The sequence below is a fragment of the Mauremys mutica genome, chromosome 16 (genome assembly GCF_020497125.1).
Source record: "Mauremys mutica isolate MM-2020 ecotype Southern chromosome 16, ASM2049712v1, whole genome shotgun sequence".
In the NCBI taxonomy this organism is placed as follows: domain Eukaryota; kingdom Metazoa; phylum Chordata; order Testudines; family Geoemydidae; genus Mauremys; species Mauremys mutica.
This window is the reverse complement of record NC_059087.1, coordinates 14,196,873-14,217,492: the sequence shown is the minus strand read 5'-3', so window position 1 is coordinate 14,217,492 and position 20,620 is coordinate 14,196,873. Positions and strand designations below refer to the sequence as shown.

General features: G+C 43.4%; 1 protein-coding gene across 7 annotated transcripts in view; it reads left to right on the top strand.

Moving 5' to 3' along the window:
* The window catches only part of GALNT9 (polypeptide N-acetylgalactosaminyltransferase 9), a 684,555-nt gene that overhangs the window by 577,214 nt on the left and 86,721 nt on the right, over nucleotides 1-20,620 (top strand). For 6 of the 7 annotated variants that reach the window (XM_044990515.1, XM_044990516.1, XM_044990518.1 and 3 more), the window contains one exon: nucleotides 9,214-9,331. In XM_044990515.1, coding sequence (XP_044846450.1) covers nucleotides 9,214-9,331 — 118 coding nt within the window. Of the gene's footprint in view, nucleotides 1-6,641; nucleotides 6,754-9,213; nucleotides 9,332-20,620 lie in introns of those variants that run through there. The other variant, XM_044990520.1, reaches the window with a different exon arrangement.

Sequence of the window (20,620 nt, the reverse complement as noted above, 5' to 3'; positions counted from 1 at the left end):
AAAATCGGGTTTGACATTTTGTAAGAACAGGCTGCCCCATGAGATTGATTTATTTCTTCCCGGATTCGTATCACACACAGAATATGCTTGCTTGTGGCGTTTTGGCTCTTAAGGTACAATTCTGCAGCTTGTTGGGGGTGGATGGGCCCCTGCATCCACACAGAACCCCACTGACTTCAGAGGTGCTTCATGCAGGTCCAGGGATTTGCCAGTGTAGAGCCTCTTTGAAATCACTGAGGCACCACATGGGCAATCAGGTCCAGTACATGCAATGTGACGTCATCAGAGGTGTTCCAGTTCCAGTAGCAGATGGAATCTGGATGTGCAGAATGCAACAAAAATGAAAATAGTGACATTAAAGTTTGGTCAAATGTTTTCAAACCTCAGGAAAGGTTGAGTTTGAGATAAAGCTTTAAAAACCTTGGCTAAAGGATAAGGTTAAATCTGGATCTTATTTCATCCCATACTAATATCCTGATATTTCAGACAGTTGATGTTCCCCAGAAAGGATTCTTGGGCAGTCTTATTTTCTGTGTTTGCCTTTTCAGATGTGAGTCACCTCTAAAGTAAAGATTAACGTGCAAATCGCTATTTTGATGCACTACGTTCATCATGTCATTTTCCATTTGTGTTTCTTAGAAAACACTCCCTAAACCCTATGACATTGCAAGAAAATGTATAATACAGAACCCTATTTCAGAGGACTTTAAATGACCATGCACTGGACCATACTGACTCCTTGAGGGTTTTCTTTCTGCAGCAATGTATAGAACAGTAAGGAAAGCACCTAATGTATTGAGCTTTATCTGGGGGCCCTGTTTTCCTCACCTGCCCTGACTTTTGATGGACTGCTCTTTGTTTGACTTCATTATCAGCAGCCACGAACACAGGAGTCATTAGTCAGCTGCACCCAGCCAAGCATGGCCTCGCCTTTCATTTTATCTTCCTACCGCAGCAGCGGTGTATTACAGCATTGCATATGTTCTCACTGATTGCTTAATATGCCATAGCTTTGTACCACTGGAGTGCTGTCAGGAGTCCTCACAGTCAGCAAACTCCAGCAAGTGTGTTGTGACACACTGATGTATAAAAATGAGCTTCCAAAATGCCATGGGAGTGTGGTCTCCTTTGTGTTTCCATGGTGAGAGAGAGCCTGGCTTAGACAGGTATTGGGCCTAATTCTGATCTCGTTTACACTGGTGAATTCTACTGACTGTAGTGGAGCTACTCTGGATTTACACCAGTGTAACTGAAATCAGAGTAAGGCTCATCTGTAAAGTCCTTTGGGAAGGAAAGTGCTGTGCTGTACTAATCAGTTCATTGGCAGACATCTTTTTTGGCTGCCGGTTTACAAAAGCATAGAACAGAACCATTCCTGGTTTATTCTTTAAGATTCTGACCTCCAATTATTACTATTCCAAAAAAAAGAAAAACACCCACCTTTACTGCCATGTGTCATCAGGACTCCATTCCTCATTCCCAGTTCCCCCGTTTATAAAGCTAACTGTTTTTGTAGCCTCTCTCCAATGGGATTTTCAGACCTTGTCATTGTTAAGCTTGCCAGCTTGTGCAGCTCCCGAACACAGAATCTGTCCTTGAGTTCATATCTCAGAGCCCGTGTGACTGTTTATTACACAGGACATGATTTGTAGGAAAAATAAATGCTTACACAGGTGCCATGCAGTTTTCCCACTGATCCATCATCAGGAGTCAAGGTGCTGCTTATGCATCTAAATCAAAAGGAAAAATTGGCAATGCAGCCAGGCAGTAGAAAGCTGAAATATTTTGGGTGTGATGCATTTTTTGAACTGCACTCTTTTCGGTCAGATAGAGAGAGAGAGAGAGAGAGTGTGTGTGTGTGTGTGTGGGGTGTGTGTGTGTGTGTGTGTCCTGAAGTATTTCAAGTGCAGCTTGTCTGCAAATCAAATGACTTTTTGGAGGGGAAAAATAATGTTATTTCAAGCAATATTTATATATCAATCTAATGCTCTTCATTTTCTCTGTCATTTGATCTGTTTTGTTCTTGATGAATCCACCAAGTAGTATCCTCCAGTTTGTTTAGGAAAGCGGGGTGCAGGGGCATTACTCCCAAACACCAGCCTGGAGGAGCAGTGTACCAGATGGTCTTTTCTTGTTCACACCTAAGGTCACAGAGACGTGAGGTCAAAACTAGTTCAGCTCCTCTGTCCTTGCTGAGCTCTGACTTTGACTTCGATATTCCCCGTGACACAGAAAGGATTTCAAGTTGTGTTCATCGAAGAATATCTTAAAGTAATTTACACAAATTGACTGCACAGTATCCTTCCCCGGCCAATACTATCGATTCCTCAGACAGCATTTCAAAGCTTGAGCCGTGCCAGAACAAAAAGCCATTGTATTCTATGTTTCTAACCTTATCGTTTTGCCATTGCTGTCACTAATACTTGGGGCTTATATTAGCTGCCACTGGATTGTCTCGAAACATTTTGCAAAGACTATCTCTCAACACCCCTGGGAAGTAGGCAGGCAATAATAGCACACGTGCACACTTGGTGGTGCTTTCCATCTGACGAGCTCTGAGTGCTTTTCCAAGGCGAGGCAGGGGTCACGTTTTCAGAAGTGCCTCAGTAACTTAGGAACCAAAAGTTGCCGTTTTAAAAAGTGACTGAGGAGCTTAAGTCCCCGTGACTTTCAATAAGGTGCAGGATCCGAAGTGCCTAAGTTGCTTTTGAAAATGGGACTTGGGCCTCTGAGCTTCCGAGGCACTTTTGAAAATATCACCCAGTATTACTGTCCTCCTTTGATTGAAGACCAGATGAGTGACGGAGCTGGGAACAGAAGCCAGGTCTCCTGACTCACAGTCCCATTACCAATCCACCGTACTGTGCAGTAGCATTATAGCTAGTTAACATTTCAGTGAACCAAAGTGTGGAGAGGTTAAGGGCTGAACCCCCAAAACTCCAGCTGAAAACAATGAAATCTGCAGGTGCTCAAGCCCTGAGTGACTTAGCCAAGGTCTTGCAATGAGTCACGACAAATCTGAGAAGAAAGCCCAGGATTCCTGACTTCTGGCTCCCTGCTCTGTAGATCACAGTCTTGTACAAGAATGATTTTCTGTACAATTTCTGAAGCTACTATTTGGTGACTGTGGGCTCCATACTGCCATATGGAAATGAAGAGGGGAAGAGGGGGATGATGGGAATTTTTGTTTTACCTTCCTACACAAAGGGCTGCATTGTGTTGTATCTGCTGCTGTCTCTCTTGTTACTTCTCTTTTGTGGTCATGGTTTGTATTTTTAACATTTTGTTGGGGGTTCTGGGATTTGTGTGGGTTTGTTTATTTTAAATCAAAATAAATAAAATGGTAGGAGAGAGAGAGAGGGAAACAAACAAAGTATGTCTCTGTTGCCCATAGAGAAAAAGATGAGACACAGTCACATCCAGAAAATTTATACTCAGCCTTATTTAATTAAAGAGTCACTGCTTTATTGTACAGCGTCAACAGCTGCAAAATCCATTTTCCTGCGAGGGAGGACTCAGCATCTGGGAGAAGTCTGAGTGCCTGAAGATATTGTTCCTCATTAGGGAGGAAAAAGAAATGAGTCCCCAAGGGGAAGCATTTTATTGCTGGAAGAAGCTGCTTCCTGTTAATCTTTTTGGGGAATGCAAAAGGGAATCACGCTGATTCCAAACTAAAGGCTTCCTCTTGCTGAACACTCTGGCCCAGGTCCAGAAAAGCGCTTAAGCATGTGCTTTCATTTAAGCATGTGACGAGTTGATTTTCCTACTCATCGTCATTAGAGCTTGGTAAACAACTAATGGCTTGCTCAGATACTTGCTCCTTTTCAAAACTATTGAATTTGCTTCAGCTTTATTCGCAGCCCCTTTTTTATTCCAGTTTCTAAATCAAATTCACTCCTCTGCAGTTGGCCAACAAAAGACTTATAAATTATGTAAGTCACACTTATGACCTCACAATGGGACATGTTTGATGCATGTGCTTTGCACAGGCTGTCTATAAAGGGATGAATCTCATCCTCCGTGAATATTCTGGAAAACAGGTTTATCACCAGGAGTGTCTGCAGAAGCAAGCAAATATATTTGTGGACAGCACCTTTTGACCTTGTAAACATGACTTGACTTACCAGAAAGCTGGTTTGGAGAGTCACTCTCATCCAGTCAGGGAACAAAAACGCTACCAGATTGATGGACACGTGCAATCAAAACTAACCAATGCTCCTCAAATTTCAAACACTGAATACATCTAGAAAACATGACCAATGAGGGAAGTTTGAAAAAATTAGGTTTATTTAGTCTGGAAAAGAGAAGACCAAGAGGGGATGTGATAACAGTTTTCAAGTACATAAAAGGTTGTTACACGGAGGAGGGAGAAGAATTGTTCTTCTTAACCTCTGAGGATAGGACAAGAAGCAATGGGCTTAAATCGCTGCAAGGGAGGTTTAGGTTGGACATTAGGAAAAACTTCCTAACTGTCAGGGTCGTTAACCATTGGAATAAATTGCCTAGTGAGTTTGTGGAATCTCCATCAATGGAGATTTTAAAGAGCAGGTTAGACAAACACCTGTCAGGGATGGTCTGGATAATACTTAGTCCTGCCATGAGTGCAGGGGACTGGACTAGATGACTCTCAAGGTCCCTTCCAGTCTGATCTAATTCTTTGATTCTATAGTTTCCATTGAAATGAACATCTCCAGGTTTTGTTCTCTCTCATCCTCAAGATTTTTTCCCCTTTCTGGGATGGAGAAGCATGAACTAAAAGTCTGTTGATAGTAAAATTCTGATTGCTGGTTAATCACCTTATATGCACTATTTTGAATTAATTCTTGTGGAATTATCAAAACACTTCTACTAAATGCACACCCTGTGCAGGAACATAGTTTCAGAATAGGCGTATTCAGACAGTGAAAGGATTTTTTTCCCTCAGAGGAGAGAAGTAGATTAGCAGTATATATAAATTATAATGGTAGCAACATCCTCAATATGGGGCATTTCCTTAGGAATTAATGACATGAGAGGTTAATGGCCCAGGGCAAAGTTTCAGGCCACCAGCACTTCCAACCAGTCATTAATCTAAAGGAAACTGCACACACTTTACTACTGGAAATGTAGAATCTAAGACAGTGGTTCTCAAACTAGGGCCACCACTTGTTCAGGGAAAGCCTCTGGTGGTCCGGGCCGGCTTGTTTACTTGCCGCGTCTGCAGATTCGGCCGATCGCGGCTCCCACTGGCCGCAGTTCGCAGCTCCAGGCCAATGGGGGCTGCGGGAAGTGGCGGCCAGCACATCCCTCAGCCTGTGCCGCTGCTTGCATCCCCTATTGGTCTGGAGCGGTGAACCGCAGCCAGTGGGAGGCACGATCGGCCGAACCTGCAGACGCAGCAGGTAAACTAACCAATCTGGCCTGCCAGGGGCTTTCCCTGAGCAAGCAGCGGCCCTAGTTTGAGAACCACTGATCTAAGACAAATCCCATCATATTTCCTGAACCTAGTTTCCTCTTACTAATGCTTCTCTTCAGCATGCTGTAACCTGCTAGTTAAATTCAGAGATAGGGACCTACTACAATGATATCCTAAATTCACATAGCATCTTGTGACCTGCAAAGAGGTGTTATTTCTTTACATGCAGTGTGTGTGAGAGCACGGGCAAAATACGCATACACTCTGTCTTTGTGTCAGAATGCAACAACTGTTAAAAACGCACATCACCACTGTGTACCCGTTAGATCAAAATGTGAAAAGGACAATGATACCGTGTATCATTAAACCTGTAAGAGGTATTTAGGAAAGCATGTTGTGTTTACCCAAACTGGAATTTGACCAGGACAAATGTTCCTATTGTACAATTGTCAGGGGCTCTTTATTACCTTAGAGATTAGGGCCTTAGTTTGATATCACAGCCAAAAATAGGCCAGATCCTCAGCTGGTGTAAATCAGTGAGACTCCATTGAAATCAACAGCACGGAGTCACTTGACACCAGTTGAGAATCTGGCCCAAAACCTTCAACAGCTCAGGGCCCTGTGGCATTTGCTCGGTGCTTGTGTAGGAGAAGGAGTGTTACCCATAGAACTTCCTGCAGCACTCAGGGTTTTCTTGGTGGTTACCCCTCCAAATGCTGGTAAGTCCTGACCTGCTTAGCTCATGGATTTTGATGGCCAAGTTTCTCCAGGGTGACTAGTGATTTGGGAGGCCTCTCTTTTTGGATTATCAGCTGGACGTTGGAGTTGCAAAAGGTGCTGAGCACCCACCCTGTGAAAATCAAGCCCCCCGAAGTGTCTCAAGTTGGCCACATAAACACTGAGGCGCCCCAAATCACTAGTCACTATTGAAAGTCTTGGCTGCAGAGCCCCTGGCTGCAGATGGTTCGCACGCAGTAAAAATGGCATTTTCTTTTAGAATTGTCGCCTTTTTCTAATCATGTCTCCCCCTCAAACCAAATTCATTTGTGAAAGCAAAATGCTCACAGTGGTTTTTTTATATTCATTTCTTAAACTAGTTCAGCTTGCTACCTGCGGAGTTTATTGGGTAATGTTTGGGGAGGAGGGCGAGAGGAGAGCCAGGAGCTAATCAAGCCATTTCAGTCTCCGTGTCAGAAAATAGCGCTGATCAAATGTGTTTCCATCAACAGCTGCCTTTTTCAATTATGCAGAGAAAACATCAGGGGAATGGTGTGCAGTGCAGGATAGCCCGGTAATGATGTGAGAGGCTGAAATGGCCAGCAGAGAAAGAGGGAGAGAGCTGAAGCTGTACCAGCAATGTGAGTGTTACAAGAGAGTCCATTATAGATAAGTAATAGCAGTGCCTCAGCAAATGAACCTTTTCAAGGGCACCAGATAGTTCCTTCCATAGGTTGGGCTGTCTTCTTAGATGTTAGATACATTTCAAGCACAGCAGGGAAGAATTGTTATATATATCTGTTTACTTGGCCATTTGTCTAAGGTTTTTTAACCTCCTGCCAAATAGGCAACAAACTCCTGATGACAAAAGGGAGCTTATGTGATGACACCATCACTGCGGCCACCTGCTGCTACCAGTGGATTCATCTATATGTTTTAATGTTGCCACCGTTGGCAATATTTTATCTGCATATGAAACCAGCTGATGAATATGATCCTCAGATGCCACCTGCTTCTCATTTATGTTTTGTGGCTTTGTATGCTCACTGGAAAAGCTAGGTTACCTGGTAAGGGTGAGCTGACATTTTAGCAACACGCCATTAAAGAAAGGAGGGGGGTTTGCTGGATTTTCACAGTAAATAAAATATGTTTCAGGTCTTTTCCATCCTCTTTCTTTGCAGAGACACCGTGTATGAACTGTTTCTAAAACCAAGGCCATAGATGGCATTTTCTCCACTCTATTAGAAAATCAATATTAGCAAACTTTAGGCCTGATCCAAAGCCCATTAAGTCAATGGGACTCTTTCCGTAGACTTCAGTGGGCTTTTGATTGGGCCTTTGGGAACAATGCTGCAGCTATTGAATGGCCAAACTCACATTAATGTTAATGGGAACAGGGATATGACCAATTATTCTAATCATTTATCTTTGCTGCAGCCTAAAACGTCTGTGCTTTTACAGCCCTGGCTTTTCCTGCTGAAGGTCCTGAACCTGCAATGTGAGTCACATCGAGCCCTGCTGAAATCAGTGGGACTCTGCACAGCTGCATGGGTCTGTCCCGGTGGATCACATTGCAGGATGAGGGCCCATAGCATGGCAGCAAGAATTTGAGATGCAAATAAACGTGGTGCCAACTGATCTTGTGGCATTTTCTTTTGTAATTTAGTTAAGTTTATTTTGGAACTCTGAGCAATAATAAAGTAATTACACACTTGGCAGGGGACTTGGCATTCCAGTTCATCACATCATTAGTAGTATTTTTTAAAAACAAAAGGAGAAGGGAGATACTTGTTGCATATCAATGAAATATCACTTCAGTAATTAAAAAAGCTATTAAACATCAAAGGCAGTATTAAAATTTCATTAGTGCAAGTTTGGGGTCAAGGTCTAATGAAGGAGCAAATTGGATCTTCTTCCAAGTAAAAGGGTAATAGCTTTTTACCGTTATATTTGTACTGTTGATGGATTTGTCATCAGTGTGTGTGTTTATGTATGTACAAAGCCAGAAAGTTGCCAGACCATTTTGCTCAGTCAGACAGTTGCTAATGCACCTCGCCATTCTCCCACGTGCTTGTGTAAAGTTATGGAAGGGGAGGATTGCGTGGTTATGCAACATCACAATGGAGCATTTTACTCAAGGTACCCAACAAGCAAAGATGCCCCCAGAAACTCTAGGCAATTTCTGCCTTCTCAGCTAAGGGCAGGTATAGTTACTGCAGCTGAAATGCATGGGAAGTATTGTAAAATGTAATTAGCAACTGTTGCCTGCTTGCCATTTGCTGGTACAATTTTCATGTTTATAATATAAATTAAAAGTTGTAGGGGTTTGTTTTAAATAAGTGAGATGCTATGAAAGCTGCAAGTTGTACAAAACCATGATGACTCCTTGCATTCCGGTGCAGCTGGAAAAAACAACAACAGAGATGAGTAATGTAATGCCACACTTTTATTATCAGTTTTGATGTGAACTCTTTGTGACAAGGAGAAGTTCTGCTGAGCTCTAAGTAGCACATGATTTTTACAGCAGTTTCTGGACGCTTTGATTTCTTTGGAACATCTCTTTAAAAGGAGAATTAAGTTACTTTACATTAAAGGTTTCAGACCTAGCTCCAGGGTTGCTTGTAAACTTTTGATCTTTTCAAAGCGCAGCACTGGGATTGTTTTCTCTTTTCCTGGTGAGTTTTCCTCTTCTAAAAATTCACCTTAGTGAAGTGATGCATTGCTCCCCCCCACACCCCCCTGAACAACTTTCTGAGGGGTGAAATTCATTGCTGCAGAGTGCCAGCAAAAAGTCTGCATACCACTTAACACCTTGAGCCATCAAAAGCCCTTTAGCATGTGCTCTACTTAAAAGGACTTCTGCCTGAGCAGGGGATACTCGTGCTTCAAGTTAAGATCATTGCTGGATGGGGCCTTAATCCCCCCCCCCGTAAAGGGTTTAATTGGGTTCTGCTGGCTCTCTGCACAGGGGTGAATTTAACCCTAAAAGAATTTGGGGCATCTCTGCAGTAGCTTGTTTATTTACGTCAGAGCTCGTTATAATCAGGTTCTGTTATATACTGTTTAAACACCTTTGGTTTTCTCCCCCTTTTTCTGGGCAGGACGCCAGCAATGATTGGATGTTCGTTTGTGGTGGACCGAGAGTACTTCGGAGAGATTGGCCTGCTTGACCCTGGCATGGAGGTCTATGGGGGAGAAAATATTGAACTGGGCATGAGGGTGAGTGGCAAATGAGACATTTCATATAGTACCCGTGTACAGAGCACAAGAGGAACGCTGGGCCTTACAGAACTGTCCGTTATCTTTCGGTTTACTACACAGAGGTGGCAGGTATTGCAGAAGAATCAGAACAATAGCAAAACCACACACAAACGCAATAAGAGATTGATCATGGTCCCGCTAACACTGTGCAAATTCATAGAATTCAGCAGTATGGTTTTTACTCTGTGTCTGTGGTTCAACTCATAGGGCCAGATCCTCAGCTGTAATAAATCAGCGTAGCTGCATTGACTTCAGTGGGCCTATGCCAGGGTGGTTTGATTTAAATCACCAGTGTTAATCATGGTTTAAATCAGCAAGCAGGAAACCTTGATTTAAATAATCAATTTTAATCTTGTTTTGCCTTTGTAGTTTTTATTTATTTTCCTAAAGAAATACTGATTATCATTGGCTGGTAACTATTAAAATATGGTGATTGACAATTATGTGTAGCCTTTACACTACATTTGTTACTTTCTTTTGCTAACCAGGAGGATACACTATATCCAGGCACATTTTTAAACTGTTCTATAGCTTAATTTGCATTTATTAAAATTCTTAATTTTTACATTTTTGTTTATATTAGGAAAAAAACTTCTTATTTACTAGATGATCAATTTGTTTCAAGCTTTACATGGATGGAAATTAAAATTCAGCTAAAATGCACAACAAGAGTATTTTAGTTAAATAAAACGACCTTAAATGTGCTAGATACACGAGACAAAAATTATCAAAAAGTTTATCAAAACATTTTTTCATTTATTAAACAAAGGAAGTATCATCTGTAGTTAGTGAATTGAACTGATTGTTTCTGGTCACCATGTCCTTCAAGATTTTAGAGCTAGTAGATCTCATTCTCTCACACCTAGCATTTATTCACAAATTGGAAGAGGAATAGCAGCTTTCCTGCTTTTACATCTCCCAATTGGTTTCTTAACTTTGAGTGAAATAAATAAACTGATCTAGTTGAATTAGCTGAAATGAAGGGAATGTTCTTTCTGAACATTCAGAAGAGGCTACTGCTGTCAAAAGCTGGTTTAGCACTTCAACAGCTCTGGTTCCAGGTGCTTGGCCAGTAACTTCCCTCAGTTCAGTGGTTTGAATTTTAAAGAAACTTTGCAACAAGCATGTACTGCTTAATATTTTATTAATAAATTGAAACTGGTTTAATACTTTATAGTCGGGTTTTAGGCCTTAGCATGGATTGCCATAATTTCAACTTTAATCTTAAATAGGTTTATATTAAAAACCCCTTTATTTAATTTGAATAAAAAACTCTCCAATTTATTTTTTTAATCTGTTTATTATTTTTAATTATTTTATCCCCCCCTGAGTTAAGCTAATTTACTCCATTTGCTCATTGTAGCATTTATATCAGACATGCGTGTGTGCATGTGCGCACACAACAAAAATGCTCCCAATTATCCAAATAGCATGGGGGACAGAGATTTCATTCAGATATTGGAGAGGGCAGGACTCATTCAGCAGCAGGGTGGTCTTCCCCATGGCCGGGGGCTCGTCTTCCTCCTCCTCCTCCTCACGGTCCTGGCTTGGGGTCACTGCTCTGCCCTGCCAGGACTGCAGCCTCCCCACCCCCATTTCTGCACCTTGCACCTGCAGGAGCCACGCGTCCTCGGCCCTGCAGCAGCACCGGGAGCCCTCTGCAGCTCTGCTGTCATGGCCATGCTCACTCCGTACCATGACAGCCGGACTGCAGAGGGCTCCCTGCACTGCCAAAGGAACCATTCAGCAGCAGCTGGAGACTCCTCCTCCTCCTCCTCCTCTCAGTCCTGGCTGGGGGTCTCCACTCCGTTATCCAAACCTCCCTGCATTATCCAAGTCCCTTCCTTCGCCCCCAGCATGAGACATATGCCCTCTGCATCATGTATCTCATGTTGGGGGACAAGACCAAGGGTTCAGCTAATAGGGGTTTGGATAAATGGGAGTATACTCTCTATATAGTATGCGGGATCGCAATCCACTAAAAATTCATAGACTTTAAGTCCAAACCATTGTGATAATCTAGCCTGACCTCCTGTACAACACAGGCCATAGAACTCCCCCAAAATAATTCCTGGAGCAAATCATTTGGAAAAACATCCTGTCTTTACTGAAAAACTGCCAGTGATGGAGAATCCACTAGACCCTGGGTAAATTGTTCCAATAGTTAATTACTCTCACTGTTAAAAATGTAACTCTTATTTCCAGCCTGAATTTGTCTAGCTTCAACTTCCAGCCACTTCGTTGTGTTATACCTCTCTCTGCTAGACTGAAGAGTCCATTATCAAAAAAAATTTCACCATGTAGGGACTTACAGACTGTAATCAAGTCGTCTTTTAATCTTCCCTTTGTTAAGCTAAATAGATTGAGCTTCTTGAGTCGATCGTTATAAAGCATTTTTTCTAATCCTTTAATCATTCTCATGTCTCTTCTCTGAACCCTTTTCAATGTATCAACATCCTTCTTGAATAGTGGACGCCAGAACTGGACAGAGTTTTCCAGCAATGGCCACATCAGTTCCAAATACAGTGGTAAACGACCCTCTCTACTCCTACTAGAGATTCCTCTGTTTATGCATCCGAGAATCATATTAACCCTTTTGGTCACTGCTAGGAGCTCCTGTTCAACAGATTATCCACCATGAACCACACATTTTCAGAGTCACTGCTTCGCAGGATAGAGTCCTGTGGCCTACATTCTTTGTTCCTGGAAGTATGTATTTACATTTAGCTGTGTTTAAATGCATATTGTTTGCACCCAGTTTGTCAAGCAATCCAGATTGCCCTGTATCAGTGACCTGTCTTCTTCATTATATTACTGGTCTGCACTTCATTCTGTTTGCACATTATCAATGTGATCGTGTCAGGATCACTTGTATCTAAGCCATTGTTAATTTTTTAGTTCTGGGATCCATTCCTCTTTATCTAGAAGGTCCATGTATCTCTGAACTCTCCAGGGGCAGTCTTTGCAAAATAAGGACTTAAGGGGAAATTGTGGCTCATCCCCATCGCCACGAAGGCTCCCCCAGGAGTGAATTCAGGGTGGCTCCACTGTACAAGGAGGAGTGATTCTGCTGTATAGGCTTTAGGCATAGTTCCCTGTTGCACAATGGCGCATGCCCACCCCGCTGCCTCGCAGAGAGCTCAGCTGTACAAGACCTCTCCATCTGCCCGTGCGCTAGGGATGTGGGCTGGTCTACACTATGGGGGGGAATCGATCTAGATGAGACGCGATATATCGATCCCCGAGAAATCGATTGCTACCCGCCGATACGGTGGGTAGTCTGGACATACTCTGAGACCGTAGCATCCAGTGCTTTGAGGATTCTCCTGTTGTCTTCTCTGCTCATTCCCCCAGCCAAGGAGCAGCATGATGCCACCACAGAGACCACTGCAGCCTCAGGGCTCAATGGCTTGGTCTTCATTTCCCTTCATGCATCTCCCCAGCTCTTAGCCCAGTTACTCAGGCTGCCTTCTGGGCTAAGGAGATCTGGCCCTTATTGGGGAATGTGCTCACGTAAAACAGCAGCACCACAGAAACAGCAAGAAATGCTCCCAAGAGGTAAAGATGTACTGCAAAATGTGGACCTCTTAGTTAAGAACAGTGTCTGTCTGCATTAAGCCGGAGCTGTCCGGCATATTGCAGCTTCAGTACATTGTGATCCTTTGCCATGATGTTCAAGGGTGCTGCACACCCACAAGTCCAAAGGACCTGTCAGAGGTCAGCACTTCTGAAAACTAGGCCGCTTAATGTCGCTAGAACAAGAGTCTCCTCGTTATAATGCGGAGTGTTTAATTTCTTCCCCTTTCTCTCACACCAGCACGCCCCCAGTGCATGGAGTGTGCTCATTAAAGCATGCATTCTGCTCCTGCTGGAACATTAGCCCTCAAATTAGTCCAGCCAGCTCATTTATATAAAATAAATGCAAACCTTCACACCGACAGACTAGGAGAGATGGTCACTGTGAGAGGTGTATGTTTGCACATAATTGTTATTCCAGCAATGGAGTTTATAATGGGACTGTCGGAGTAGGGTACCCATAGTTGGATGAGGTGCTGAATGCAGGTTTGGGACGGATCGGCTACTACCACAATTCATTCTGTTTTCCTTAGGAGATGTAAGAGAATCAGGAAATTATCAGGGCTGTGTGAGCTCCCCAGTTTTCCTTTCTCACTCAGCAGGGTTTTGAGCTGCTTGAAACTTTTTCCACATGGCTGCTTAAAGAATAAATTGAACATCTTGGCAACACTCTGTAGGAACTGATGAATAAGCCTGGGAAGGAATCTGAAAATTGTCGTTCTTCCTTGTATAAGAAGAACTTGCAGTGTGTGATGAGAACTCCCAGTAAATAGCGGAAAGGGTTCTAATAGGATTATGAAATCTGGAGTCCCGTGCCTGTTTCTGCTGCCCACGTGTCTGACCCTGGGCAGTCATTTAGGCCAAGGTTTTGATGGTTTGAAACTTTTCTCCATGACCCCATGAGGGCTAGAAATTTTCCTTCTTTAAAAAAAATAATAATCTGAGATTAGCGCAAAATCACATGCGAGCTGGTGCTTTAAGAATAACACCAAATACTGTCAGATCTGGCCATACTGACTCCATATCGCCCTCTGAATTACGCAGTCTGTGCAGAGGTAGGAAGGGGTGGCTGCTTCTCCTGTTCCATGCACCCGCACAATGGAAGAGGAGAATCTACCCCCACACTGGAGTTTGTGTTCAGTTTAACAGAGACTTTTGGATATGGGACAAGAGAAGGAGCAGAGAGATGGGACAGGAGCGAAGAAGAGGAAGAAACAATGAACAAATAAAGGAGCGGAGAGAAAAAATAGAAAACTGAGGGGGGAGGGGAAGGAGACGTTCTGTTAAAAACAATGGCCATCAATTTAAAAAAAACAATCCTTTAAACGTCTTTGCAAATGCTGTGTTCACACTAAAAGCAAAGGGATTATTCGTGGAGCACTCCAGCTAGATTATATTACATCTAATGAACCTTCATTTAAATTATTTTAATAAAATGAAATTGGAAAAGCCAGTGCAACTAATGAGCCTGATTTGGTTAGGATACTGTATGGTAATCCAACTAATCCTCCTTAAATATATAATTTATTACAAATATTATCTTCTTGGGTATTTCGCTAATGAGTTTTCCCTAATCAATAGTTGGTAGGCGGGGACAATTAAATAGTTAACATAAGAGATTTTCCGTTTTAAGTTACCGGTGCATAATATGTAATGCTCCTGGCCAGCTGATGGAGGTTATGTAAATTTCACACCTGCCCTAGCTATATGGAAGCCTGGAATTAACCAACACCCACTCTAGCATCTTTGTAAAAAATCCCTGTGATTTTTCCCAGAGGTGGGCTGGAGCCAGGAGAGTCTATTGAGTCTGCAGGGAAGCCAGTATATGTTTGCAGGGTTGGAAATAGCAGAATGGCATGGTTCTGTGAAATGTAGCAAAGGGGAAGTTTGTGTAGTTCAGCTATAGAATCTCCTCTCCTACAGCTTATTTTTCAGGTGTACAATGTTTACCATAAAGCTAATAAATTTAAAGCTGAATTCTGTCTCTTAGTGTGCTCATGAGACTGCCACTGAAGATGATGGGAGTGATCCATGAGCACCTAAAAGCAGAATTTGGCCCATATATGTATAATATTAGATCAGATTATAGCTGGCTCTTATTTAGGTGAGGAGAGCCTTACCCCACCCCCACCCCATGTTCTCAGCACAAAGCTAGGCACAACCACAACCCCTGTACTGCTCTCCTTCCTAGCACTCTGAGATTCTAGCCACCCTTAAGGGAATGGGGGAGGGATGAAGAGAAAATGGGGCCATGACTCCAACTGCCCTCTGCCCCAGGCAGCAGAGCTAGCTGGATGCACAGGAAGGGGAGGAGGATGGAGACAGGGATGGTGAATGGTACAGTGCAGAGCTATCAACCCTGTCTCCAGGAGTCACAATCTGTCCGCACACTCAGGTCAGCGCCAGTCTTTGTCAGCCCAGTACAGTACAACGCATTTCAGGCATGATCTGGCCTTGAATGGCCCACTGGGATCTGAGATGTGCACATCCCTTGTTCAAACATGCATTTGGAATAATTATGAAGAAGAAAATGGGAGTCTCTTTAGTGTAATAATCCCAAATTATTAAACTATCCAGGGATCCTTCGATGGTTTAGGGAAGAGAAATAGTTCTAACAGACTAATAGATTGACTTACCAACTCATTAAGGAACTGAGTGGTTTACAAGCCTCATATAAGTTCCCTTATAAGTGGGAGCTACACATACCCTTGATTGTTTAGAAAGGGATCACATAAACTTTAAAAGCCCAGTTTATGATTTGACCTAATACAAGGAGTTTATGATCCATCTTTTTATAACAGAACCGTTAATCATCACAGTAAAGATCTTGTCTCTTACTCCGGGGCTCCACTGATCAGGAGGATGAGTTGTTGCTCTTTCTATTTTATACTCATATGTAGCAAGGGAGGATGGGAGCAGTCTGAGTGTTTATCGTAAAGGATGCCATAGTTTCAAAGAAATTCTCTGTTACCACCATTAAAACAACAACAATAATATATTGTCAAGTTGACAGCTGGAGGCAGATCTTCCCGTCTTTTTAGATTATAGCCTAAATCAGCCAGATTCTTCTTCTTTCTTCTCTCTCTCTCTCTCTCTCTCTCTCTTAATATATATGTAGCACTCTGGTGTTAATCAAGGAGGGTCCATTAAAAATCCTTAGTTGTTTTGCTGAGAAGCTCTGTCATCTCCATGCTTTGGAGCAGGAACTTCAGATTTGGTAGTGGGGTGGCCCTGGGGCCTTTTGCCTGTCCCATGAAAATCTGCCCGAGTTATGCACCTCAGAAAACTTCAGTTTGCACATGCTCAGTAGAGACTGGTTCAGTTAGGCAGCTAAATTCTCTAAAGATTCTCTATGCACTGAGCATTCCCCTGCCTAGGGTTGCAGAGGCTAAGCAGGACGTTCCTTCTAATTGCTCCTCCCACAGGGGCACAAGAATCAAGACAGGGAGATGGTCTCTATCCTGTGCTCTCAGTACTTCCCAGCTGGGGCCGTTGTAATGTGGTGGAGGAGAAGGGGGAAGGAACCTAATTGGAATGCAGAGCGGTAGGGAACCAAGGTTCCTTAGTCTCAGTCTTTCCCTACTGTCAGCAAATAGCTGTGAAATCTACTGGCAAATGTGTGCCAAATTTCCTTCTAGTGGAGAACAAGCTACTATTGCTATAAGGTCCCCTATTTGCACAAATGGCTGAGGTCTGTGCTGTGAATCTAAAAGTTCAAACCTGCTGAGGAGCGATGCGGGTGCCAATAAGGAACACGTGATGGGATTTCTAGGGGGAGGAGAGGTTTCAGTTTGGCTTTTTCAAAACCTAGTAAATTACAACAAAAAGCTACTTTAAAATAATGATAAGGTTGCAAAGTCAAGCATTCAAAAGTCATGAAATGCCAGTATGAACATTGGCCGTGCAACCTTAATTGCCCCCCTGGTGCATATGAATTATGACACAGCCTTTAATTACATGGTCACGTATACGTACAGTGAGCCAGATTGGCAGCTGGTCTAAATGTGCAGAGCTCCATTGACATCAGTGGAGCTGCATAGATTTACACCAGCTGAGAATTTTGCCCAATGTGCAGACGAAGTGACAGCATGTTTGCTACATAGAATGTTGTTGTTAAACAACGGAGACAAACAGCCATACGTAGAGAAGATTTCCCTGGCGTTTTGTCTCATGCTAAATAACTCTGGTCATGACTCTATGCCAAAAGTGTGTTGGAAAACTAATTAAATGAATCGTACTCGCCCCCATCCCCAAAGGTTTAAACTGTCCAATCCAGCAAAGCATTATGGAGGGCAATGTTCGCAAGCTTCTGTTCTGGAATGTTGAAACTGCAGCCCTTCAACAAATTCAACAATCTCCTTCTGGCTGTGTAGACTCAACCTTCTCCTCTCAGCAGCTGTCACTCTTGCATCGCTGCCCTAAGCCAAGGAGATTCAGTGTTGTCAGCAAATGAAGAAACCATGAAAAAGCCACTGAAAAGGACAGATTGCGTTCCAACCTGATGGCCAGCTTCCCATGCCAGGATTCAAATGCCTGACATCAACCATGTTTGAAACCAAGGGTTTTTCTTTGGTGTGATATTCCAACACCTGAAAGAGACTAAAATAAAACATTGCAAAGCCTGGAAGATGGAAGATACCTCTTGAGCTATCTCCACTCAGAGAGAGTACTCAACACTTTACTTAAGGACAGTTTATATAACTCTTAAATTGGGGGTTCTCAAACTGGGGGTCGGGACCCCTCAGGGGGTCGTGAGGTTATTATATGGGGGGTCACGAGCTGTCAGCCTCCACCCCAAACCTCGCTTTGCCTCCAGCATTTATAATGATGTTAAATATATTAAAAAGTGTTTTTAATTTATATGAGGTGGGGGGCCGCACTCATAGGCTTGCTATGTGTCACCAGGGGTCACCAGTACAAAAGTTTGAGAACCACTGTCCTAAATGAACTCCAGATGAGTTCCATATTCTGGTTTCTGTGGGTGGGATCCACGTACCTACCTGTCTGATCTATCTGGGCTGGATTGTGATAGTTCTTACTAAATTGAAGATAACTGTAACCTTGAATGGGGAGCAATGTTTTCATCAGAGAGCCTAGTGACAAACTTTATGCATTAAATTGCCAGCAAATGGCAGTACTGCAACTTGTGAATAATGTTAACAACACTCTCTAAAGGGGGAATATTGTAAATAGCTTAGAAAGCAGCATCTGGCTATTTGGCTTCCACATCACGTCATGCACCATGGAGTTTGTTGCAAATTCTTTCATGTACAGGAACATTATAAAAGCACAAGTCTGGAAATTTCAGAAAAAGAACTACAGCAAAGGAGCTGAGGAAGGAAAATATTCCCTTCATAAGTCTTTGCTGCTTCCTTCTCATCCTCCTCCATGCAACTTTAATTTAATCCACAGTGACAAGTATGAACTGAATCTGAGGGACAGGAAAACTGGGAGGAAGGTGGGTGTGTTAATTGTTCTGTGATTGAAATAGTTTTCACTTGACTAGTGATTGAACCAAAACTCTGGGTATGAACTAGAGCTGAGTCCAACTAGGCTAGTTGGAAACTTTCCAGTGGGAGGTTTTTCCATTACAAAATGCTGATTCATGAAAATTGAAATGTTCCACAGGAACACGTCAGTTTCAATCAGTTTCTCTCAGATATCTGGGTGATTGTCTTTCAGCTCACCAACTTCTCGAGGGGAGCCAGCTGCCCTGGAAGTTGGGCAGCCCTGGGAGCCAGCTGTCCCAGGAGACTTGCAGTCTGGGAAGGCCTAGCTCCAAACTTTTGGGGTCCCGAACATCTGTAGGTTCCTGGTTCTCTGTCAGCCTGGTTTGGCAGAATTTCCTTTCAAACTTCTCAAAATGAAAAGGTCTCCATTTTTTCAAACCAATAATTTTGCAATTTCTCTTTCATTGGCAATGTCAGAATTTCTACTTTTTGTTCTGAAATGGAACAGTTTGTTTTAAAAGAAAATTCGGTGTTTCCTGCTCAAAGGAAATTCCAAATTTTGACCAGCTCTGCTATGAACTATTCTGTAGGTCTGGCCTGTAACCTCGGCTGGTGATTGATTTTAGTGTATCAGTTTGCACCACCTGAGAATCTGATACTCTGGACCCAAAGCCACTGAAACTGTAGGAAGGTTCAGATTTTCACACCTCAGGTTCATGTGTAGGCCTGAGTAATTAATAAGTGCTGGCAAGTTGGAGCACTGTTGTGTTGTGAGTCTGAGGGGAACAGGTCTGTATTTCTTGTGTGCTTTTTATTTATTCTGTCTTCAGGGTTGCCTGGGATCATTTGGGTTTTTTTCTTTAAAGTCAGGTTTTGCAATCAGGTGAGGAAATGTCAAAATCTGACTAATAATCATCCTTGTTATTAAGTTCTCTGAACACAGCAAAACAGGATGTGCGGACCTGTCCTGTACACTACCTCCAAGCTGAAGCAGGGCTGCCCAGAGGATTCAGGGGTGCTGGGGCAAAGCAATTTCAGGGGGCCCCTTCGATTAAAAAAAAGTTGCAATACTATAGAATACTATATTCTCATGGGGGCCCCTGCGAGGCCTGGGCAAATCGCCCCACTTGCCCCCCGCCCCCGGGTGGCCCTGAGCTGAAGAGGGACGAGGGAAAGTATGACTTCTTCTGACACTGTACACCTGTGCACTTGAAAAATGCTTTCTGGATTTCACTCTTTATTATACAAAAACTATGCCATTAGCCACGCTGCATATTATCCCTTGGAGGAATAAGCCATTTATCTCTGGGAATAAAAAGTCCTTTTCCAAAATATTTTTTCTGCACCAAAATATTGAAGTACCAGAAATATTAGCCACCAATGAGATTTTTAATTAATTTATTAACTTCTTTGCAAATTATTGTTGGTTGGCCTAAATTCATCAGAGAAGCAGCATGGCCTAATGGTAAGAAGGGAAGCAGTGTGGCCTAGTGGTTTAAGCATTGAAGGTGGACACAGGAAACCTGGGGTCTGTTCCTGGTTCTGCCACTGGCCTTTTGGGAGAGCCTGGGCCAGTCACTTCATAAGAGCTGGTTGGGAATTTGTGGTCTGTGACAGAATGCTAACTGTAGCCGTTGGTCACATAGGCAGGGCCGGTGCAAGGAAGTTTCGCGTCCTTGCGACCCCCCCAGCCCTGCAGCAGCTCCCCGCCCCCCCTCTCCGCCCTGAGGCCCCCCCAGTGGCAGCTCCCCCCTGCCCTGAAGCGCCCCCCCCGGGGAGCCGTGCGGCAGCTCCCCACCCCAGCTCACCTCTGCTCCGCCTCCTCTCCGAGCACGCCCTCCCGCTCTAATTCTCCTCCCAGGCTTGCGGCACAAAATAGCTGACCGCGCGCTCAGGGAGGAACGCTGTAAAAAAAAATTGGGGGCACGGCTTTTTGGCACCCCCAAATCTTGGTGCCCTAGGCAACCGCCTAGTTCGCCTTAATGGTAGAACCGGCCCTGCACGTAGGGAATTGCATAATAGAGAAAATCATGGGCTAAACTGGAATCAGTTAGCCTGAATTGGTGGGGATTGTTGACATTTGGGGGCAATGGTTGTGCTAATAAGGTGATTAGCTCAATGAGGGGAAGCTATATAATTGGCAGGAACAGGAAGTAGAAGGGGAACTTGGAGAGTGGGCTGGGTGAGGTAGAGAAATCGGGGTGGAGGGAAGGCTGGCTTC